The 20667-nt window shown below is 54.5% G+C and overlaps 3 protein-coding genes across 6 annotated transcripts; 1 reads left to right on the top strand and 2 right to left on the bottom strand.

Annotated features, from left to right (window-relative positions):
• Positions 1-208: 208 nt before the first annotated feature.
• CD320 (CD320 molecule) lies at positions 209-6549 on the bottom strand. The gene is made up of 5 exons (XM_003809979.6): positions 6291-6549; positions 3143-3268; positions 1945-2178; positions 859-1062; positions 209-687 (listed from the first exon to the last, which is right to left on the bottom strand). Exons 1-5 carry the CDS (start codon positions 6430-6432, stop codon positions 545-547), a joined length of 849 nt encoding a protein of 282 aa, XP_003810027.1. The 5' UTR covers positions 6433-6549; the 3' UTR covers positions 209-544.
• A 362-nt stretch (positions 6550-6911) lies between these two features.
• Positions 6912-19616, bottom strand: NDUFA7 (NADH:ubiquinone oxidoreductase subunit A7). 4 transcript variants are annotated; one of them, XR_008621988.3, is made up of 6 exons: positions 19473-19616; positions 19022-19071; positions 15165-15256; positions 14669-14818; positions 9562-9745; positions 6912-7032 (listed from the first exon to the last, which is right to left on the bottom strand). XR_008621988.3 is itself a non-coding variant. In XM_063599826.1 (5 exons), the coding sequence occupies exons 1-5, from the start codon at positions 19521-19523 to the stop codon at positions 9735-9737; spliced, it is 354 nt and encodes a 117-aa protein (XP_063455896.1). In that variant the 5' UTR covers positions 19524-19616; the 3' UTR covers positions 9510-9734. The 4 variants fall into 4 exon arrangements, 2 of the variants coding, with proteins under 2 accessions (XP_063455896.1, XP_003810029.3); XR_008621989.3 differs by lacking the exon at positions 15165-15256 and having other exon boundaries at positions 19473-19615; XM_063599826.1 differs by lacking the exon at positions 6912-7032 and having other exon boundaries at positions 9510-9745.
• RPS28 (ribosomal protein S28) lies at positions 19598-20563 on the top strand. Its single transcript, XM_003809982.6, has 4 exons — positions 19598-19734; positions 19821-19868; positions 20120-20258; positions 20439-20563. Exons 1-3 carry the CDS (start codon positions 19696-19698, stop codon positions 20240-20242), a joined length of 210 nt encoding a protein of 69 aa, XP_003810030.1. The 5' UTR covers positions 19598-19695; the 3' UTR covers positions 20243-20258; positions 20439-20563.
• The last annotated feature ends 104 nt before the right edge of the window (positions 20564-20667 follow it).

Below are 20667 nucleotides of genomic sequence, written 5' to 3' on the forward strand. Positions count from 1 at the left end.
GCTCTTCTTCCAAGAATCCTGATGTTAACGCAGACTCCCCACCCCAGCCCTGCTGCCCCTGCTCCCAAAAAGCAAGCAGCATAGTAGCTGCACACAGGGCTGGGTGTCCACGTCCCACCTTCTCTGGGCTGGGCTCTCATGGAGGAGGGGCTGCAGCAGAGACCCCAGGCTGCCCAGGCCAAGGGAGACAGAGACCCAGAGGCAGGTGGAGGATGTGAAGCAACTTTAATCGCCACCCTCAGACGGGGCAGCAGGAGTGTCTTAAGCACGGGGCCGTTCTACCCCCTGGGAGCTGCCTGGGGCCAGCCCCTCAGTTCTGGCTGTGGCAGGTTCCCCATCCTAGCTCCTCGGATCTCCATAGGGAGTGTCCAGGGACCCTCAATCTCCAGGGCCACTTCTGCAGGAGCTTGGGTTCGAGGTTCCACGTGGCCAGAAGAGCTCAGGTCTCTGAGGGCTGGTGTGCCCGGGTACCCATCCGCATCACTGCTCTCCTCCTGCCCGGCTACGCCCAGGGCTGAGTGACGGTGGTGGCAAGTGCTTGTCCTCAGGGCAGCGAGGTCTTCTGTTCTGACAGCAGCAGGGACTCCTTCATGGCCACCAGTAACCCCAGTGGGCGGAGGCGCTCCTGGGCTCGGAGCCAGGACAAAAGGAGGAGGGTGGCGGTGACCAGGCTTGCACTGAGCACCGCTGTGGGGAACAGATGGACAGAGGAGTAAGGAGGGGGAAGGCAAGAGCCCCCACACCCACCAAGCTCCATACACATGGGGATGGGAGTTCTGCAGCTCATCCCTCCCCACCCACCTCCCCTGAATCCCCGGAGCTCTAAGCCCCCAGCATGGGAGGGTAAGTCCCTCTTACCAGCAGCTGCAATAACCCCATAGGCAGTTGGGCTTCCAGACTGGTCTCCGGCAGAGGAGGACGTGGCATTCCCAACAGAGGGGACACTCTCCAGGGTCACAGGGGGCCCCATGGTTGTGGCATTCCTGAGAGAGGTGACACTCTCCAGGGTCACAGGGGGCCCCATGGTTGTGGCATCCCCTTCCGGGAGGATCTCACTGGTTCCTGCAATAAGCCCAGGCGTTCAGTAGTTGAGGAGAAAGCACTGAAGGCATGAGGGGGCCAGATGCCCAGGGGAGCCCTTGGGGTTTATCATCAACCAACCAGGCTGGGTGAAGCTGACTGCTGCCTGTAATTATGTCTTTTTTTTTTTTTTTTTTTTTTTTGGAGAGGGAGTCTGGCTCTGCCACCCAGGCTGGAGTGCAGTGGCGCAATATTGGCTCAGTGAAACCTCTGCCTCCTGAGTTCAAACAATTCTCCTGTCTTAGCCTCCCGAGTAGCTGGGACTACAGGTGCGCGCCACCACGCCTGGCTAACTTTTGTATTTTTAGTAGAGACGGGATTTCGCCATGTTGGCCAGACTGGTCTCGAACACCTCACCTCAGGTGATCCGCCTGCCTCGGCCTCCCAAAGTGCTAGGATTACAGGCATGAGCCACCGTGCCCGGCCTTTTTTTAATTTTTTTGAGACAGAGTTTTGCTGTCACCCAGACTGGTGTGCAGTGGCCCAATCTCAGCTCACTGCAACCTCTGCCTCCCAGGTTCAAGCGGTTCTCCTGACTCAGCCTCCTGAGTAGCTCGGATTACAGGTGTGTGCCACCATGCCCAGCAAATTTTTTTGTACTTTTAGTAGAGACGGGGTTTCGCAGTGTTTGCCAGGCAGGTCTTGAAATCCTGACCTCAGATGATCCACCCACCTCAGCCTCCCAAAGTGCTGGGATTACAGGCGTGAGCCACTGGGCCCGGCCCCTAATGATGTCTTGATTCCCCTACAGGGATGCAGGCACAGGCAAAGGCATGTGTCCAAGCCCCCAGCCTGGCCACGCCACAGCAGGCAGTGGGTGTCCCCATCTACCCACGAGTCCACCCCAGCCCCGCAGGTGCGTACCACAGCCGAGCTCGTCGCTGGAGTCGGGACAGTCTGGGTGGCCATCGCAGCGCCACGTGAGCGGAATGCAGTCATCGCTCAGCGTGCAACGGAGCTCGCCTGCTGGGCAGGCCAGGCGGCTGCAGTTGCGCAGTTTCTTGTCGGTTCCCCCAGAGCAGTCACTGACGCCGGTGCAGGGGCAGGGGAGGCCAGGGGGCGGTGGGCATTGCCCTTTCTGGGTACACGGCTCAATCCCTGGGGCACAGGGTTGGTCAGGTCCCAAATGCCCACCCAAGAAGGCCCAGGTACTCCCTGAAACCCCATCCCCTGCAAGCCCCACCCTCTAAGAACAGCTGAGCCCAAAAAATGCTCCCTTCCTAAGGCTCCGCCCCCTGCAACTGTTAACTCCACTTTCTAAGGACAGGCCTCCCTGCAAGCTCTTCCCCTGAGACCCCACTAGCTCTACCTTCCTACAAGCCCACTTTATTCTATTTGTTTGTTTGTTTCTTTATTTTTTCTTTTGAGACGGAGTCTCCCTTTGCCGCCCAGGCTGCAGTGCAGTGGCACAATCTCGACTCACTGAAACTTCTGCCTCCCAGGGTCAAGTGATTCTCCTGCCTTAGCCTCCCGACTAGCTGGGATTACAGGGGCCTGCCACCACATCCAGCTAACTTTTGTATTTTTAGTAGAGACAGGGTTTCACTGTGTTGGCCAGTCTGGTCTCGAACGCCTGACCTCAAGTGATCCGCCTGCCTTGGCCTCCCAAAGTGCTGGGATTACATGTGTGAGCCACCGCACCTGGCTCCCTCCCTCTCTCCCTTCCCTCCCTCCCTCTTTCTTTCCTTTCTTTCCTTTCTTTATTCCTTTCTTTCATTTTTCTTTTTTTTTCTTTTTCTTTTTTTTCCTGAGACAGTCTTACTCTGTTGCCCAGGCTGGAGTGCACTGGCACAATCCTAGCTCACTGCAGCGTCAACCTCCCAGGATCAAGTGATCGATCCTCCCACCCTAGCCTCCCAAAGTGCTGGGATTACAGGCGTGAGCCACTGCGCCCAGCCCAAGCCCATCTTAGACCCCGCTTCTTATGACCCACAGACCCAAGTCGCACCCATCCCTGTGGCCCTGCCTTCCCCACAAGCTCCACCTCCGCGTGCCTGGCCCCTGACATCCCATCCTCAGGCCCCGCCCCCTGTAAGCCCCGCCCAGGGGCGTGGCCACTCACGACACTCCTCCTCATCGCTGCCATCGCTGCAGTCCAAGTCCCTGTCGCAGCGCCAGGTGAGGGGCACGCATAAGCCACTGGTGCGGCACTGGAACTTGGTGGGTGGGCACGAGCCTGAGCTGGGGCCTGCGAGATGGATGCAAATGAAGCCTGGGAAGCTGGAGGCTGGACCTTTCTCCAAGAGCACAGTAGTCACTGGCTGTGACCCGCAGGAGACAGGCGAAGTCCTGGGATGTAGGAACCACACTGGCGGCTGCTTGTTACTGAGCCCCTAGTACGAGTGGGGTTCAGAGTGTAGCAGTTCCTGGGCTCAAGAGCCCCACTGGGCAGGTGCTACTGCACTCCCCAGGTTATAGAGAAAGGGAACTAAGAGGAGGCCATAGAGCTGGGGCAGAGGCTGGGTGCAGTGGCTCACGCCTGTAATCTCAGCACTTTGGCAGGCCGAGGCAGGTGGATCACTTGAGGTCACGAGTTCGAGACCAGCCTGGCCTACATGGTGAAACCCCGTCTCTATTAAAAATACAAAAATTAGCCAGGCGTGGTGGTCCACGCCTGTAATGCCAGCTACTCGGGAGGCTGAAGCATGAGAATCGCTTAAACCTGGGAGATGGAGGTTGCAATGAACCGAAATCATACTGCTGCACTCCAGCCTGGGCGACAGAACGAGACTCCGTTGCCACACACACACACACAAAAAAACAGCTGGTAGCAGAGTTGGGGTTCGAACTCAGGTCTCGCTGATCCCAGAGTCTTCACCAGGCTCCTCATAGCGAGATGATCTGCCAGGGAGACCTCCAAACTCAGTGGTTAAAGAGACTGAGGGACGGGCCATTTTTCCACATGCCCTGGGTCAGGCTCCCGGGCTCAGGTTAGCAGGGAGGGTCTATCTCCTCTGCGTAGCAAAAGGGAAACTGAGGCAGTGGGTGGGAAACTGAGGCAGTGGGTGGGAAACTGAGGCACTGGGTAGAAAATCTGCTCAGTCACCAAGTCCTGTTGCCCCGCCTCCTGAATTCCTCCCAGACCTATCACTTTCCCCATCCTAAATGTGTCAGCTCCTCACCAGAGCCCCAGGCCCCAGGCCCCAAGGTCCATTAGGACACCAGAGACTTGCCTTTCCCTCTCTCCTCTCTACACCCTGTGTTTTCCCCTCAATTTTTAGATCTCAGCTGATTTCCTGGGAGGGTTCTCATGTCCCTCTTGGAGACCTAGGAAGCACTGCCTCCCATGTCTAACAACTGTCCTTAAAGCCTTGGTCATGCCTGTCCACCCACAGACTGGACATTCTGTGGAGGTCAGGGCTGTGACCTGGCCGCCTAAACCCAGGGCAGTGCCTGATTATAAGTGGACACAGGTCACATAAGGGTCCAAGCTGGGTCCAGAGAAGATCCCAGCTGTCCTAGATTCTGAGCAGGGAAGCTCAGCTGCTTGCCGACCTGGAGGGACATGGAGGGGCCTGCAACCTGGGCCAAGGGACAGAGGAAGGGAGTGGCCTTTACGGCTTCCTCCTGGGTGCGGCCAGGGGAGGTGGCAAATCCGCCACCCTGGCTTAGCTTCACTCTGCCAAGGCCTTTAACCTCTTCCACCTTTACCCACCAGCCATGAGCCTCCAACCCCCCACTCCCCACTGCCAGCCCCTCCTCGGCCTTCAGGCCTAATTGCACCTACTTGCCACAGGGTCCCTGAGCTCTATGGATCCCGGAAGAGCTGTGGACAAACCGGTACCTGCTTCCTTCCCCGCCCCCGGGGGATCTGGCAGCCTCCAGGTGTGGCTCTCCACCCAGGCGCAGACTTCCACAGCCCTGACACCTCTGACCTCCCTTCGCTGGACTGCGGGAGTGTGTATCCCTCTGCAAAGTGGACAGTAGAGCACAGCAGTCCCCGCCTCATAGGGTGTAAGCCTGACAGGAGTTACAGTGACCAGTGACTTTCCCTCCTGGCCTCAGTTTCCTCACCTGTAAAGGGGGTATGCTGGGAATCCCTACCTCAACATCCTGAGAAAAAAGAGACTGTGTATAGAGTTTTGTCCTGTAATCCCAGCACTTTGGGAGGCTGAGGCGGGCAGAACACTTGAGGTCAGGAGTTCGAGACCAGCCTGGCCAACATGGTGAAACCCCATCTCTACTAAAAATACAAAAATTAGCCGGGCATGGTGATGGTGCCTGTAGTCCCAAGCTACTCGGGAGGCTGAGGCATGAGAACTGCTTAAACCCGGGAGGCGGAGGGTGCAGTGAGCCAAGATTGCACTGCACTCCAGCCAGGGCGACAGAGGGAGACTCAAAAAAAAAAAAAAACAAAAAACTGTTGTACTTGGTTAACGTGAACGCTGCCTCCTTAAAAAAACAAACAAACAAAAAAAAACCCAGGAACATTTAGCGTGAATGTCAGGGACTTTGGGATGAGTCCAGGGACCTAGAAGTGCGGAATGCACAAAGGAGCTGGGAAAGTGTGTGAGCCTGAGCCCAGAGCTGCAAGTTGGGAGTGCCTGAGTGCACAGGGAGGCCACTCCAACCCTCCAGCTGCCTCTAGGGGTATCAGAGAGGGAGCCCGTCCCCACTGGCCACCAATACCTCTTAGGCCAGGGCAAACACGTCCACGGAGGTATATTCAACTTGTGACCCCAGTCTCTGCGAGAGCCTGGAGTAGCATGGGGGGGAGAGACCTCGCGTTCTCTAAGGATGGAGGACAAAGGAGGAGAGACTGGGAGGGCAGGGACGGTTGCGGAACGGTCACAAGGCCTGGGCGCGAGGGTTTGGAAGGCAAAGGTGCGAGAGGCACCAGGTGACCCGTCCTGCGTGATTAGCGGTCGGACAATCTGAGCCTGCTAAGAGCTTTCCTGACCACGCTGGTATGAAGGGCGGCTTGGAGGTGACAATGGGGGACGACAGGGCACAGCAGGTGTGGAGACGGTGTGCAGGGCCGGAGCAAAACCGTTAAAGGCAGGTGGAGACACCCTCCTCCCCTCCCCCAGCGTGGGGTCTTCCTAGCACCAGTGCGCGCCTTCCCAAAAGCGATGAAGTCCAAGTCCACGTGCTGGGGGAGTGTCATGAACTGACGTGCGGTGCAGCCAGTGGCTAGGCGTTGTCGGTGCGCGGGCGGCGGGGCGAAGCCTCGCGAGGGGTGGGAGCCCGCGCTGCGGGGGGTCACTCACCTGCGGCCTGGGCAGAGGTCGGGGTGGAAAGCGGGCTCGCGGCGGCCTCCAAGCCTAGTCCGAGGCCGAGCAGCAGCAGCAGCGCCAGGCCCAGAGCCCCTGTTCGCCACGCTCCAACCCGCGCCATCCAACCGCCGCTCATGCTGTCCCCACAGCGGCGCCGGCCACGCGCTGTCCAGACCGCTCTCTTATCCCTGCGCACGCGCACGCGCACGCGCGGGGTTGGGGCGGGGCCCAAGCCCCTGAGTTCTGCGGCGCCCGCGGCTACGCGTACCGTAAATGTCAGAATAGCAGGGAAAAGAGAATTAGAGGCCCGTCCCCACTTTCCCCAGTGACCAGATCAGTTGAAAGGTATGGAGCCCGCTTGAAGTTAGAAACTTCTGGGGATGGGAAGGAATTTGTTGGTGTTCATTTGCATTATTTCCCGTTCCAAATGAGGACTGCTGCAAATGTTACTGCCTCGTGATCTTCTTTAATATGGCAGCCACGCCCCTCAGGCACTCCCCATTTCCTCCCTCATCCCACTGCTTTTGTGGCGCCGACAGGTAATTTATTTTATTTACTTATTCTGGTTTATTGTCCGAGTCCCCATAGAATGCTAGCTACTGGAGGGCAGGGATCTTCTGTTGCTCACTGCTTTATTCTCAGGATCTGACACATAGTGCTTGACTCATAGTAGGCTCTTAGTAAACATTTGGTGAGTAAATGAATAAATGAAACGTCCATTCTCGGAGTCGGATTGCTTGGGGAGAAAAAAGGAAAGGAAATCAATTAATTAATTAAATTTAATAATAAAGGCCGGGCGCGGTGGGTCACGCGTGTGATCCCAGCATTTTGGGAAGCAGAGGCGGGCAGATCGCTTGAGCCCAGGAGTTCGAGATCAGCCTGGGCAACACAGCAAGTCCCCGCCCGCCTCAAGAAAAAAGAAAATTAGCTGGGCATGGTGGCTCTAATTTGTAGTCCCAGCTACTCAGGAGGCTGAGGTGGGAGAATCACTTGGGGCTGCACTCCAGCGTGGGTGACAGTGAGACCCCATTTCTTAGAAAAGTTGGCCGGCGCGGTGGCTCACGCCTGTAACCCCAGCACTTTGGGAGGCCGAGGCAGGCGGATCACGAGGTCAGGAGTTCTAAACCAGCCTGGCCAACATAGTAAAACTCCCGTCTCTACCAAAAATACAAAAATTAGCCGGGTGTGGTAACATGCTCCTGTAGTCCCAGCTACTAGGGAGGCTGAGATGGGAGAATCGCTTGAACCCAGGAGGCGGAGGTTGCAGTGCGCCGAGACCACATCATTGAACTCCAGCCTGGGTGACAGAGTGAGACTCTGTCTCAAAAAAAAAAAGTTGTGGTCATAAAACTTGGTTCAGATGCCGTCAGTGGCATGCCTTGCCTAGGGTCTTGCCCTCCTTGTGGCCTCTGCACACCCTGCCTAGTCTTTCCTTCCCTCCTGACCTTTCTGAATCTGATTCATCCTTTTACCCCAAGCAGAATCCCACCTTCTCCAGGAAGGTGTTAGCCTTTGTAGGACCCACTCTGGGACACTTGTACCTGCTGCCTGCAGCTGTGGCCTTTCCCCTTCCAGAGGGCAGGGCGGTCTCAGCACCCTCTTGGTCCACAACTGATCTTTTTTAGCTGCTGAAGGGTCCGGGGCTGTGCCCTGGGGAAGCCATGACACTCCCCTGCGTAGGGTCACTGGGTGGCTCCTGCAGCCAGACTTGGACACCCTCCCTTTGCAGATTTCTGTCTCCTCCCCAGGAACCAGCTGCCTTCCTTCTGGGGCGAATTCATTCTTATCCCACAGCCCCAGCATAATGGGATCTGGCTCAGGGAGGCCTTTCCTGATCTGCCCTAGGTTTGCCTTCCCTGTGAGCAGCCCTTACTGTCCTCTGCCTTCCCCGTTGAGCTGCAGGGTGACCATGGTCAAGCAGGAGCCTCAGTGGGAAGGTGCTGAGGAAGGTTCATGTGAGAAGTGGCTGTGGGAGCCCTCAAGAGATGGAAGTTAGGCCAGGCACGGTGGCTCATGCCTGTAATCCCAACACTTCGGGAGGCAGAGGTGGGCGGATCACTTGAGGTCAGGAGTTTGAGACCAGCCTGGCCAACATGGCGAAACTCCGTCTCTACTAAAAATACAAAAATTAGCTGGGCTTGTGGCAGGCGCCTGTAATCCCAGCTACTCGGGAGGCTGAGGCAAGAGAATCACTTGAACCCAGGAGGCAGAGGTTATAGTGAGCCATGATCGCGCCATTGTACTCTAGCCTGGGCAACAAGAGCGAAACTCTGTCTCAAAAAAAAAAAAAGAAGTGAGAAGTCTGTGGCTGGCCTACTGAGTGTCCGCACATACACCCCTTACCCCACCCGACTGGTCTTCACAATCAATGCTCCCCAACAGCCAGCGGTCCTGGGAGTCCAACCTCCCAGAAGGATCACCCACTCCCACCACTCTCAAGGTCAGAGCCTGGCCTTTGGGGGAAAGGGCAGTGCTGTCTCCAGGGCCTCTGCACCCAGGGGCAGTGTCTGTCCCATCCCTGGAGTGCCAACAGAGTTGGGAGACTCAGCACTGACTTCACCCCAAAATCCAAGTAAGCTGGGTATTGCTTAAAATCAGGGGCCAGGCGTGGTGGCTCACACCTGTAATCCCAACACTTTGGGAGGCCAAGGCGGGCGGATCACCTGAGGTCAGGAATTTGAGACCAGCCTGGCCATCTCTACAAAAAAAAAAAAAAAAAATTAGCGGGTATGGTGGTGCACACTCGTAGTCCCAGCTACTCGGGAGGCTGAGGCAGGAGAATTGCTTGAGCCCAGGAGGCAGAGGTTGCAGTGACCTGAGATCGTGCCATTGCGCTCCAGCCTGGGTGACAAGTGCGAAACTCTGGCTCCTGCAGCCAGATTTCTATCTCCTCCCCAGGAACCAGCTGCCTTCCTTCTGGAGCTAACTCATTCTCATCCCATAGCCCCAGCATAATGGTTTCTGGCTCAGGGAGGCCTTTCCTGATCTGCCCTAGGTCTGCCTTCCCTGTAAGCAGCCCTCACTGTCCTTTGCCTTCCCCGTTGAGCTACAGGGTGACCAAGGTCAAGCAGAGGCCTCAGTGGGAAGGTCTAAAAAATAAAAATAAAATCAGGCCAGGTGTGGTGGCTCATGCCTGTAATCCCAGCACTTTGGGAGGTCAAGGCAGGAGGATCGCTTGAGGCCAGGAGTTCAAGATCAGCCTGGGAAACATGGTGAGACTCTGTCTCTATTTTATTATTTTTTAAAGTAAAACTAGAAGTGATACCTGAGCTCTATGTATTTGTCATAAATTAGGTCACATTCTCCCTGGAGGAAATCCAAGGAGGCAAAGTAGTCGGGTGGCCGTGAGGGTGCAGTGTCACAGGTAAGGCTGGTCCGAGGACAGCTCCCACCTCTTTATGGGAGGAGCTGGAGTCACCGCCTTCTTCTCAGTGGCTGCTACAGCAGAGCTGGAGAAGGGAAAGACTTCAGTGAGGGTTTCCAAAGAACAGTGTGGAAAGATCTGAGGGAGCCCACACCTGCCCCAGGACAAACACACCCACAGGGACTTTCTGGACCTGCAGGACAGACAGCAGGGTGTTCCAGAAGGCCAACCCCTCCAACGCAGCCCCTCAGAGGATCAGCCAACGCCAGGTGGGAGCTGGCAAGCCCCCTCTCTCCCCTGAGCCCTGTATGAACCCCCTGCTGTGGCCCCCAGGCCCAGAACCCACTGTGGAGAGCTGGGCTCCTCCCTTCCCACTTTTGGTCTCCAGCGTACACAAGGCCCCCACCCCCATTCCTGCTGCCCCTCAAAACAGGATGCTGGCAAAAGGGCCAAGCGATCAGTTGACAATGGCCTCCAGCTATTCCTGCCTCGGACTGGGCAAGAACTGCATGGCAGGCGCTACTGTGTGGGCGCAGAGCCAGGAAGATGGGGCACCGCCCTCAGGAAGACTCAGGCTGGTGGGGCTGAGAATCCATGTGCAAATGGCAACTGCGAAACGCCATCTCTGGCCCAGAGCTGGCCAAGAGGGAGCCCCCAGGAGACCCTGTGCCGGCAAGTCCAGGACGAGCACCGTCCCCTCTCACCCCACCCACCTGAGCCTGTGGAGCTCACACACCTCACAGCCTAAGCAAGAAAGGAAGCAGGAGGGTGGGGTGATGGAGGAGGCGCCCCAGGGGTGGAGGCACAGGACCTCCCAGGAGCCTCAAGGAAATGGAAAAGGCAGAAGTGGCCTCCCTGGGAAATGCACACATCTCTGGGGGCATGGCAAGGGGCTGGGTGGGAACAAGGTATCTTGCCACACTCTGGTGCTGGACTCCAGTGAATCAGAAGGTGACAACAAGGACCACTCCACTGAGTTCCTTCTTTTTGAGACAGACTCTTGCTCTGTCACCCAGGCTGGTGTGCAGTGGCACAATCTCAGTTCACTGCAACCTCGGCCTCCCAGGCTTGAGTGATTCTCTTGCCTCAGCCTCCCAAGTAACTGGGATTACAGGTGTGCGCCATCAGTCCCGGCTAATTTTTGTATTTTCTTTCTTGTTTATTATTTATGAGACAGGGTCTCACTTTGTCACCCAGGCTGGAGTGCCGTGGCGCAATCTCAGCTCAGTAAAGCTTCCTCGACCTCCCAGGTTCAAGAGATCCTTCTGCCTCAGCCCTTCAAGTAGCTGGGCCTACGGGTGCACACCACCACACCCGGCTAATTTTTGCATTTTTTGTAGAGATGGGGTTTCCCCATGCTGCTCAGGCTGGTCTTGAACTTCTGGGCTCAAGCGATCCACCCGCCTCGGCCTCCCAAAGTGCTGGGATTACAGGCGAGAGCCACAGCGCCCCTAACTTTTGTATTTCAGTAGAGGCAGGGTTTCGCCCTGTTGGCCAGGCTGGTGTCGATCTCCTGACCCCTAGTGATCCGCTCACCTCGGCCTCCCAAAGTGCTGGGATTACAGGCGTGAGCTACCATGCCCAGCCTAAAAAATTTCTAATAGAGACGGGGTCTCGCTGTGTTACTCAAACAAGTCTAGAACTCAAGCAATCCTCACACCTCAGCTTCCCGAGTCACTGGGATTACAGGCACACACCACTGCACCTGGCCTATTCACAGAGTTCTTTTTTTTTTTTTTGAGACAGAGTCTCACTCTGTCACCCAGGCTGGAGTGCAGTGGCGCGATCTCAGTGAGCTGCAAGCTCTGCCTCCCGGGTTCACACCATTCTCCTGCCTCAGCCTCCCGAATAGCTGGGACTACAGGCGCCCGCCACCACACCTGGCTAATTTTTTGTATTTTTAGTACAGACAGGGTTTCAACATGGTAGCCACAATGGTCTCGATCTCCTGACCTGGTGATCCGCCCTCCTTGGCCTCCCAAAGTGCTGGGATTACAGGCGTGAGCCACCGCGCCCAGCCCTCACAGAGTTTTAAGTACAGAGCAGGCCCTGCCTGACCTCATCACCTCCCAGATCTCAGCACACTGGCAAGTCTAGCATCCCTATTTTATATGTGAAGAAACCAAGGCTCAAGAAGGCTGAGGGACTGCCCACACTGTGAGCTGGCTGTAGAGCCCAGACCCCAACAGGAGTCCAGGCAAACTGGTTTGAAATCCTGCTTCTGCTTACTGCTGCCTGTGCGGCCCAGGCCAGTCACTTGGCTTCTGTGAGCCTCGATTTCCTCTTCTGCAAGAGGGGCCATCACCATCTAACTGGTGGAGTTATTAGGAGGTAGGCAGGACACTGACTCTGTGCCAGGCTCCAAGAGTTTACAAATATTAATTATGAGGACTAACCCTCGTAACAGCTTTCTGAAGTAGATGCTATTAGAGTCCCCATTTAATTAAGAGAAGACACTTGAAACCAGGGACCAAACTACTTTTTGAGAGGAGCCCAAGGTTTATACAATTCTGTCTCTGAGAAGAATACATGGCTGGGCATAGTGGCTCACACCTGTAATTCCAGCACTTTGGGAGGCCGAGGCCAGAGGATCACATGAGGTCAGGAGTTCAAGACCAGCCTGACCAACATGGTGAAACCCCATCTCTACTAAAAATACAAAATTAGCCTGGCATGGTGGCATGCGCCTGTAATCCCAGCTACTTGGGAGGCTGAGGCAGGAGAATCGCTTGATCCTAGGAGGTGCAGGTTGCAGTGAGCCGAAATCGCACCACTGCACTCCAGCCTGTGCAATAAGAGTGAGACTGTCTCAAAATAAATAAATAAAATAAGAATTCATAATTATATCAACAGTAATGTCTCAGTTTTTCACAGGACCCTTGGAGGGACCCCAGAACTTCATCTGTTTTGTAGGATGCAGAGTCCTGGCTGAGGCGCTAACTTCTACCCTCCCCTGGGTTGGACTAAATGAGCTCTTGCTGAGCATGGTGACTCTCACTTGTAGTCCCAGCTACTCGGGAGGCCAAGGCAGGAGGATCGCTTGAGCCCAGGAGTTTGAGAACGGCCTGGGCAACAAAGCAAGACCCCATCTCTACAAAACATTTAAAAATTAACCCAGCATGGAGGCCGGGCATGGTGGCTCACGCCTGTAATCCCAGCACTTTGGGAGGCCAACGTGGGCAGATCACGAGGTCAGGAGATCAAGACCATCCTGGCTAACACGGTGAAACCCCATCTCTACTAAAAATACAAAAACTTAGCCAGGTGTAGTGGTGGGCACTTGTAGTCCTAGCTACTAGGCAGGCTGAGGCAGGAGAATGGCGTGAACCCCTGGGAGGCAGAGCTTGCAGTGAGCCGAGATCACACCACTGCACTCCAGCCTGGTGTGGGGATAAGAAAGAGAAATCAGATTGTTAATGTGTCTGTATAGAAAGTAGACATAAGAGACTCCATTTTAATCTGTAATCTTACCCCCAACCCTGTGCTCCCTGAGACATGTGCTGTGTCAACTCAGAGTTAAATGGATTAAGGGCGGTGCAGGATGTGCTTTGTTAAACAGAAGCTGGAAGGCAGCATGCTCCTTAAGAGTCGTCACCAAAGAGTCGTCACCACTCCCTAATCTCAAGTACCCAGGGACACAAAACACCGCAGAAGGCCGCAGGGTTCCCTGCCTAGGAAAGCCAGGCATTGTCCAAGGTTTCTCCCCATGTGATAGCCTGAGATGTGGCCTCGTGGGAAAGGAAAGACCTGACCGTCCCCCAGCCCGACACCCGTAAAGGGTCTGTGATGAGGAGGATTAGTAAAAGAGGAAGGAATGCCTCTTTGCAGTTGAGACAAGGGAAGGCATCTGTCTCCTGCCTGTCCCTGGGCAATGGAATGTCTCGGTGTAAAACCCGATTGTATATTCCATCTACTGAGATGGGGGAAAACCGCCTTAGGGCTGGAGGTGGGACATGCGGGCAGCAATACTGCTCCTTCAGGCATTGAGATGTTTACGTGTATATGTATCTAAAGCACAGCACTTAATTCTTTACATTGTTTATGATGCAGAGACTTTTGTTCACATGTTTACCTGCTGACCTTCTCTCCACTATTATCCTCTGATCCTGCCACATCCCCCTCTCACACATCACACCCAATAATGATGAATAAATACTAAGGGAACTCAGAGGCCGGGTGGATCCTCCGTATGCTGAGCGCTGGTCCCCTGGTCACCCGATTTCTTTCTCTATACTTTGTCTGTGTCTCTTTCTTTTCCAAGTCTCTCATTCCACCTAATGAGGAACACCCACAGGTGTGGAGGGGCAACCCACCCCTTCAGCCTGGGCGACGCAGGGAGACTCCGTCTCAAAACAAAAACAAAAACAAAAACAAAAACAAAACAGGCCAGGCACGGTGGGTCACGCCTGTAATCCTAGCACTTTGGGAGGCCAAGTCAGGTGGATCACAAGGTCAGTTCAAGACCAGCCTGGCCAAGATGGTGAAACCCTGCCTCTACTGAAAATACAAAAATTAGCCGGGTGTAGTGGTGGGCACTTGTAACCCCAGCTACTTGAGAGGCTGAGGCAGAGAATCGCTTGAACCCGGGAGGTGGAGATTGCAGTGAGCCGAGATCACACCACTGCACTCCAGCCTGGGTGACAGAGTGAGACTCCGTCTCAAAAAAAAAAAAAAAAAAAAATTGACCCAGCATGGTGGCACTAATCTGTAACACCAATTACTGGGGAGGCCAAGGAAGGAGGGGAGGATCACTTCAGCCTAGGCGTTCAAGGCTGCAGTGAGTGATGATCGCGCCATTGCACTTCATCCTGGGCAACAGAGCAAGACTCTTGTCTCTAAAAACGAGTAAATGAGCTCTCGGACAAAAAGCTCCCAGCAGCACAGTTCCTGACGCAACTGATGCTTACTAAGTAGGATCTTGACAAGCACCCTTTCCACAAGTTGGGAGACAGAGTGGGTTGCAGGAGGGGGCATGGGGGCTGTGGTGAGCAGCGCTGGAGATCCTCACCTCTCTGCTGGCTTGCCTGACACCAGCGCCTTCTGCGACGACATGATGATGGAAGGGGGCACAGATTCCCGGCGGCCATCACGAGTGCAATAGTAATTGTTGGAGAGCTTGTGGCTAGGACCCACAGGGAGCTTGGGAGGAGGCTGAGTTCTGAGGGGAAAAAAGATGAGCACTGAAGCAAAGAGACAGTCACTGTCATGGCCCCGCTGTGGGCCCCTGTCACCTCAGTCACAAAATGTGGGATCTACAGCCAGCCACTGGGATAAGCCACAGGCTGGGGGTGTCCCTTGGTACACTGGCAGGGACATATGCCTGGGGAGGGGTCCTGGGGCCAGAAGCAGATGGTGGACCCTGCTCTGGATGTGAAGATGCCACCCCCAGGGACCCCACCTGTCCCGAATGTGGAGGGTACAAAGGACCCTTTCTGAGGCTCCCAAGGCCCGGGACATGTCCCCATGCCCCCCACCCCACGGCTGAGCTTGGCAGCCAGCCTCACCTGACTTTGTCCACTCTGAGTGGCTTTTTCCCCTAAGGCCAGGCTCTGGACGCCCTGCGTTTCCTGTTATCTCAGGAAGTCTCTGGAGAACCCTGCTAGGATCAAGGCCCATTATTCAAGAACACCTTAGCCTTGGAGCCTGTCAAGATCTCTGCATTTCCTGCCACCATGTGGACAGGCAACTCCTCTCTGGAGCCCAGAGAGGGGTGAACAGAGCTCGGTCTTGGCTTGAACTAAACCCTGGGCTGGATTTACCTGGAAGCCTGAGGCCTTAAAAGAAATGCTCAAAACAAGGATGGGCAGGGTGGCTCATGCCTGCAATCCCAGCACTTTGGGAGGCCAAGGTGGGTGGATCACTTGAGGTCAGGTATTCGAAACCAGCCTGGCCAACACTGCAAACCCCATCTCTACTAAAATACAAAAATTAGCCAAGCATGGTGGTGGGAGGCAGAGGTTGCAGTGAGCTGAGATCATACCACTACACTCCAGCCTGGGCGACAGAGCGAGACTCCTCAAAAAAAAAAAAAAGCTCAAAACAAAAGACGGGCTTTCCACAGAGAGGGAGCAGAGAAGATGGCAAAAACCGTAAGTTGATCTGTTTCCACTTAGCCATGTTTCTAAGTCACTTTTTTGTCTGGGAACTGTTTCCCGGAATTTAATTTTTTTCTGAGGCAGTGATCATATGCACTGCAGCCTGGATGATATATGCAATCATATGATCGCTTGAGGTATGATCATAGCTCACTGCAGCCTCAACCTCCTGGGCTCAAACAATGCTCCCGCCTCAGCCTCTCAAGTAGCTGGAACTACAGGCGCACACTACCACATCTTGCTAAAAACAATTTTTCTATTGTTTTTGTGGAGTCGGGGGTCTTGCTATGTTGCCCAGGTTGATGTCGAATTCCTGGCCTTAAGTTATCCTCTCACCTTGGCCTCCCAAAGTGCTGGGATTACAGGCGTGAGCCACCACTCCTGGCCTTTTTCTTAAAACAAGTGTTAGTCACTGTATTTTTTAAAAATAAGAAACATAAAGTAAAAAATGTTTAATATTAAAAGCAATATATTATGTGAAAGACTTTGCTTAAGGAGGCTGGATGTGGTGGCTCATACCTTGGGAGGCCAAGGTGGAAGGATTGCTTGAGGCCAGGAGTGTTTTTTTTGTTTGTTTTTTTTTTGAGATGGAGTCTCGCTCTGTCGCCCAGGCTAGAGTGCTGTGGTGCGATCTCGGCTCACTGCAACCTCCGCCTCCCAGGTTCAAGCGATTTTCCTGCCTCAGCCTCCCAGGTAGCTGGGAATACAGGCGTGCGCCATCATGCTGGCTAATTTTTGTATTTTTAGTAGAGATGGGTTTTCACTATGTTGGCCAGGCTGGTCTCAAACTTCTGACCTTGTGATCCGCCTGCCTCGGCCTCCCAAAGTGCTGGGATTACAGGCATGAGCCACCATGCCCAGTCAGAGGTCAGGAGTTTAAGACCAGCTTGGGCAACATGGTAAGACCTTGTCTCTATACAAAAATTTAAAAATTAGCCAGGCACGGTAACATGTGCCTGTAATCCCAGCTACTTGGTAGGCTGGACCAGGAAGATCACTTAGGCCTGGAAGTTCAAGGCTGCAGTGAGCTATGATTGTGCCACTGCACTCCAGCCTGGGTCACAGAAACCCAGTCTTACAAAAAAAAAAAAAAAAAAAGGCCAGGCGCGGTGGCTCACGCCTGTAATCCCAGCACTTTGGGAGGCCGAGGTGGGCAGATCACGAGGTCAAGAGATCAGACCATCCTGGCAAACATGGTGAAACCTCGTCACTACTAAAAATACAAAAATTAGCTGGGTGTGGTGGCGCACGCCTGTAGCCCCAGCTACTCGGGAGGCTGAGGCAGGAGAATCACTTGAACCCGGGAGGCGGAGATTGCAGTGATCTGAGATCCGCCACTGCACTCCAGCTTGGCGACAGAGTGAGACTCTGTCTCAAAAAAAAAAAAAAAAAAAGACCAATAAAACATCCAGATGAATCACTAGAGGGTGCCGTCATCCTAAAAAAGTCAAAACTTTCACAAAGCCATTTCCTCAACTGGCCCACAACTACCCTGATAGAAAGCCAACTGGGGGGGTCGGGGGGTGGTGGGGAGAGAGCATCAGGAAGAATAGCTAATGGATGCTGGGCTTAATACCTAAGTGATAGGTTGATCTTTGATCTTTGCAGCAAACTACCATGGCACGTTTACCTTTGTAACAAAACTGCAAATGTACCCCAGAACTTAACCTTAAAGTTGAAAACACGCCGGGTGCAGTGGCTCACACCTGTAATCCCAGCACTTTGGGAGGCCGAGGCGGGCGGATTATGAGGTCAGGAGTTCGAGACCAGACTGGCCAACATGGTGAAACCCCGTTTCTACTAAAAATACAAAAAATTAGTCAGGCGTGGTGGCACATGCCTGTAATCCCAGCTACTTGGGAGGCTGAGGCAGGAGAATCGCTTGAACCCGGGAGATGGAGATTGCAGTGAGCTGAGATTTTACCATTGCACTCCAGCCTGGGCAATAAGAGCAAAACTCCGTCTCAAAAAAAAAAAAAAAAAAGTTGAAAACAAAGTTTGATACTTCTAATATTTGGAATTAGTCACAACATATAGGCATTTACATAAATTTCATTATTTTAATGCTATTTTTCTTCCTTTCATTATAATCCTCAATGACTGCCTTACCTCTGCCTACCCTTTGACTTCACAGATTATACCATTATCCCTTTCCCTCAATGGGTTCCATCCATACTGGCCTCCTTCCACTCAGGCTCCGTCCAGCCTGACACTCTTAGCCCTTCCTATTCCCTCTGCTCAGAATGTTTTTTCTCTTTTTTTTTTATTTTTTTGAGACAGAGTGTTGTTCTGTCACCCAGGCTGGAGTGCAGTGGTGCGATCTCAGCTCACTGCAATATCCACCTCCTGTGTTCAAGCGATTCTCCTGCCTCAACCTCCCGAGTAGCTGGGACTACCCGCGCGCGCCACCACGCCCGGCTAATTTTTGTATTTCTAGTAGAGAGGGGGTTTTACTGTGTTTCACTGTGTTGGCCAGGCTGGTCTCAAACTCCTGACCTCGTGATCTGCCTGCCTCGGCCTCCCCAAGTGCTGGGATCACAAGCGTGAGCCACCGCGCCCGGTCAGAATGTTTTTTCAATAATTATTCTTTGAATGGGTCCTTCCCATCATTCAGGGGTCTCAACTGTCAATTTCCAAAGAAAGATCTTTCCCAATCATCTGACTTTACGTAGCCACCCTCCAGCTTCCACTTATTTTGTTTTGTCTTCAAAGCATTCCAGAACAATACTACCTGCTGTGTTTGTTTCCCTACTATGCTTCTCCCTAGAATGTGGCGTCCATGAAAGAATGTGGATAAGAACTTTCCTGGTTCACAAAGTTAAACCCAAGGCTGAGGTCATACATGACAGGGGCTTGTAAGTATCAACTAATATTTTAATATAAATGAGTCTGAAATCAGGACACTTCTGGGTTCAAGTCCCCGCTGCCACTTTTTAGCTTCTGAGTGACTTGAGGCAAATGATTTCGCCTCTCTGGACCTCTTTTTTCATCTGTAGCTTGGGGATAACACTGACTAACATGGCCACGCTGAGCACTGCAAATCTAGCCTGATTGCCAGTCAGAATGCACGCCCGGCCTCGCTGTTTCAGGAGGGCTGTCCTCCGGAGTTCAGCAAGGTTAAAGGCAAACCTCTGCCTCCACAGCCTGGCAGGGGACTGGTGGCAGGATGTCAGCCCTGCGTTTCAGGGGTCTAAAGGAACACAGATTTCGTTTTTGGTGGAGAAAGGACAGAGCCAGAGGCTGGGCAGCGAGCGGGGCCTGCTCACCGCTTGGAGATCTCCTGGTAGCGCAGCTGCAGCTTCCCCTGCAGGTCATGCTGTGGGAAGAGGAGAGGAGAGGTCGGCCTGCAAGGCACCCCAGGAGAGAGGAAAGGAGAGGGCAAGGGACCAGGGATGGCCCGGGGATGCGCATTTTAAGGGAAGGCAGGGGATGAACACTCGGGGAAACGGATGTGGGTCCTGCAGGTGAAGAGCAAAGCCAGAGTCCGGGCCCACAGATCCAAGGCTAAGAAGGTCGGGGAATGGGGAAATCCCAGGCCTGAGTGGTTCCCAGGCCAGGAGAGGGTCCCGGGCTGAAGGGGTCACGAGCTGGGGGTTCCCAGGGAGATTCGGGGAGAGCGAAGGGTCCCGGCTTAGGAGGGAGGTGAGGAGCAGGAGCGGGTCCCGGACACACGGAGCCCGAAGCCCCCCATGGTGCAGCCCTGTCCGCCCCGCGCACCCCGGACGCCCAGTTCCGCAGCCGCTGGATGAGACGGGTGGCGGACGCCATCTTCCGTCCGCGATACTGAAGGGCGCAGCCGGTAACGTCTCCACCGCTGGGGCTGCTGGGAAAGACGCGGCGTGGTATCGCGAGACGGGAGTGGGCGGTGCTAGAACGTCCTATAAAGGCTCTCCCCGAAGCACGTGACTCCTCTCCGCCAGACCGCCGCCGCGCCGCCATCATGGACACCAGCCGTGTGCAGCCTATCAAGCTGGCCAGGGTGAGGTGGGGGCCCGAATCTGGGGGCAGGGGGAGGGATTAGAGGAGCCAAACGGGCCGGGTCTGAACCCAGCTTCTTTCCTCCAGGTCACCAAGGTCCTGGGCAGGACCGGTTCTCAGGGACAGTGCACGCAGGTAATCGGGTGGGGGCATTTGGCCGACTGCCGGGGACCTAAACCCTGATGTGACTTCTACCCTGCCCTAACCCCTGCCAGCCGGAATCCGGGAGCCGATTCTCATTTCATCACAGGGTTCTGATGGTTCCCTTTAACGATCTGTGTTCTGGCCCCGACACGTTCTCTGAATTCATATCTGCTTCCCACTCCGCGGTGCCTTTCCGCGGCCCGCCCTAACTTCTTCCTCCACTCTCCGGTGGGGACCCGTAGGTGCGCGTGGAATTCATGGACGACACGAGCCGATCCATCATCCGCAATGTAAAAGGCCCCGTGCGCGAGGGCGACGTGCTCACCCTTTTGGAGTCAGAGCGAGAAGCCCGGAGGTTACGCTGAGCTTGGCTGCTCGCTGGTAGGTGCAAAGAGGACACCCCTTTGATAGACCTTTGGTTGGTGGTAGGGAGGCTTCGTTAAGCCCAGGGTGAGAGGGTTTGGGAGGCAGAGTCTACATACAGAGACTGACAAGAGGGAGGCGGGAGTTTGCCAATTGCTGCGGGGCCTGTCAACATCTCATGTTTGGGTCTGTTTACAGGGTCTTGGATGTCGGGTTCGACCACTTGGCCGATGGGAATGGTCTGTCACAATCTGCTCCTTTTTTTTGTCCGCCACACGGAATTGAGATGCTCCTTTAAATAAAGCGTTTGTGTTTCAAGTTAACTCAGGTTCTTGTCTGGGTTATGCGACTAGGGTTTCTCCAGGTTTCTTGAGTGGCTCCCAGGCGGTCACCGATCCTCCGCACTCTGGAAATCCTGGCCGTGCGG

This window comes from Pan paniscus, chromosome 20 (genome assembly GCF_029289425.2).
Source record: "Pan paniscus chromosome 20, NHGRI_mPanPan1-v2.0_pri, whole genome shotgun sequence".
In the NCBI taxonomy this organism is placed as follows: domain Eukaryota; kingdom Metazoa; phylum Chordata; class Mammalia; order Primates; family Hominidae; genus Pan; species Pan paniscus.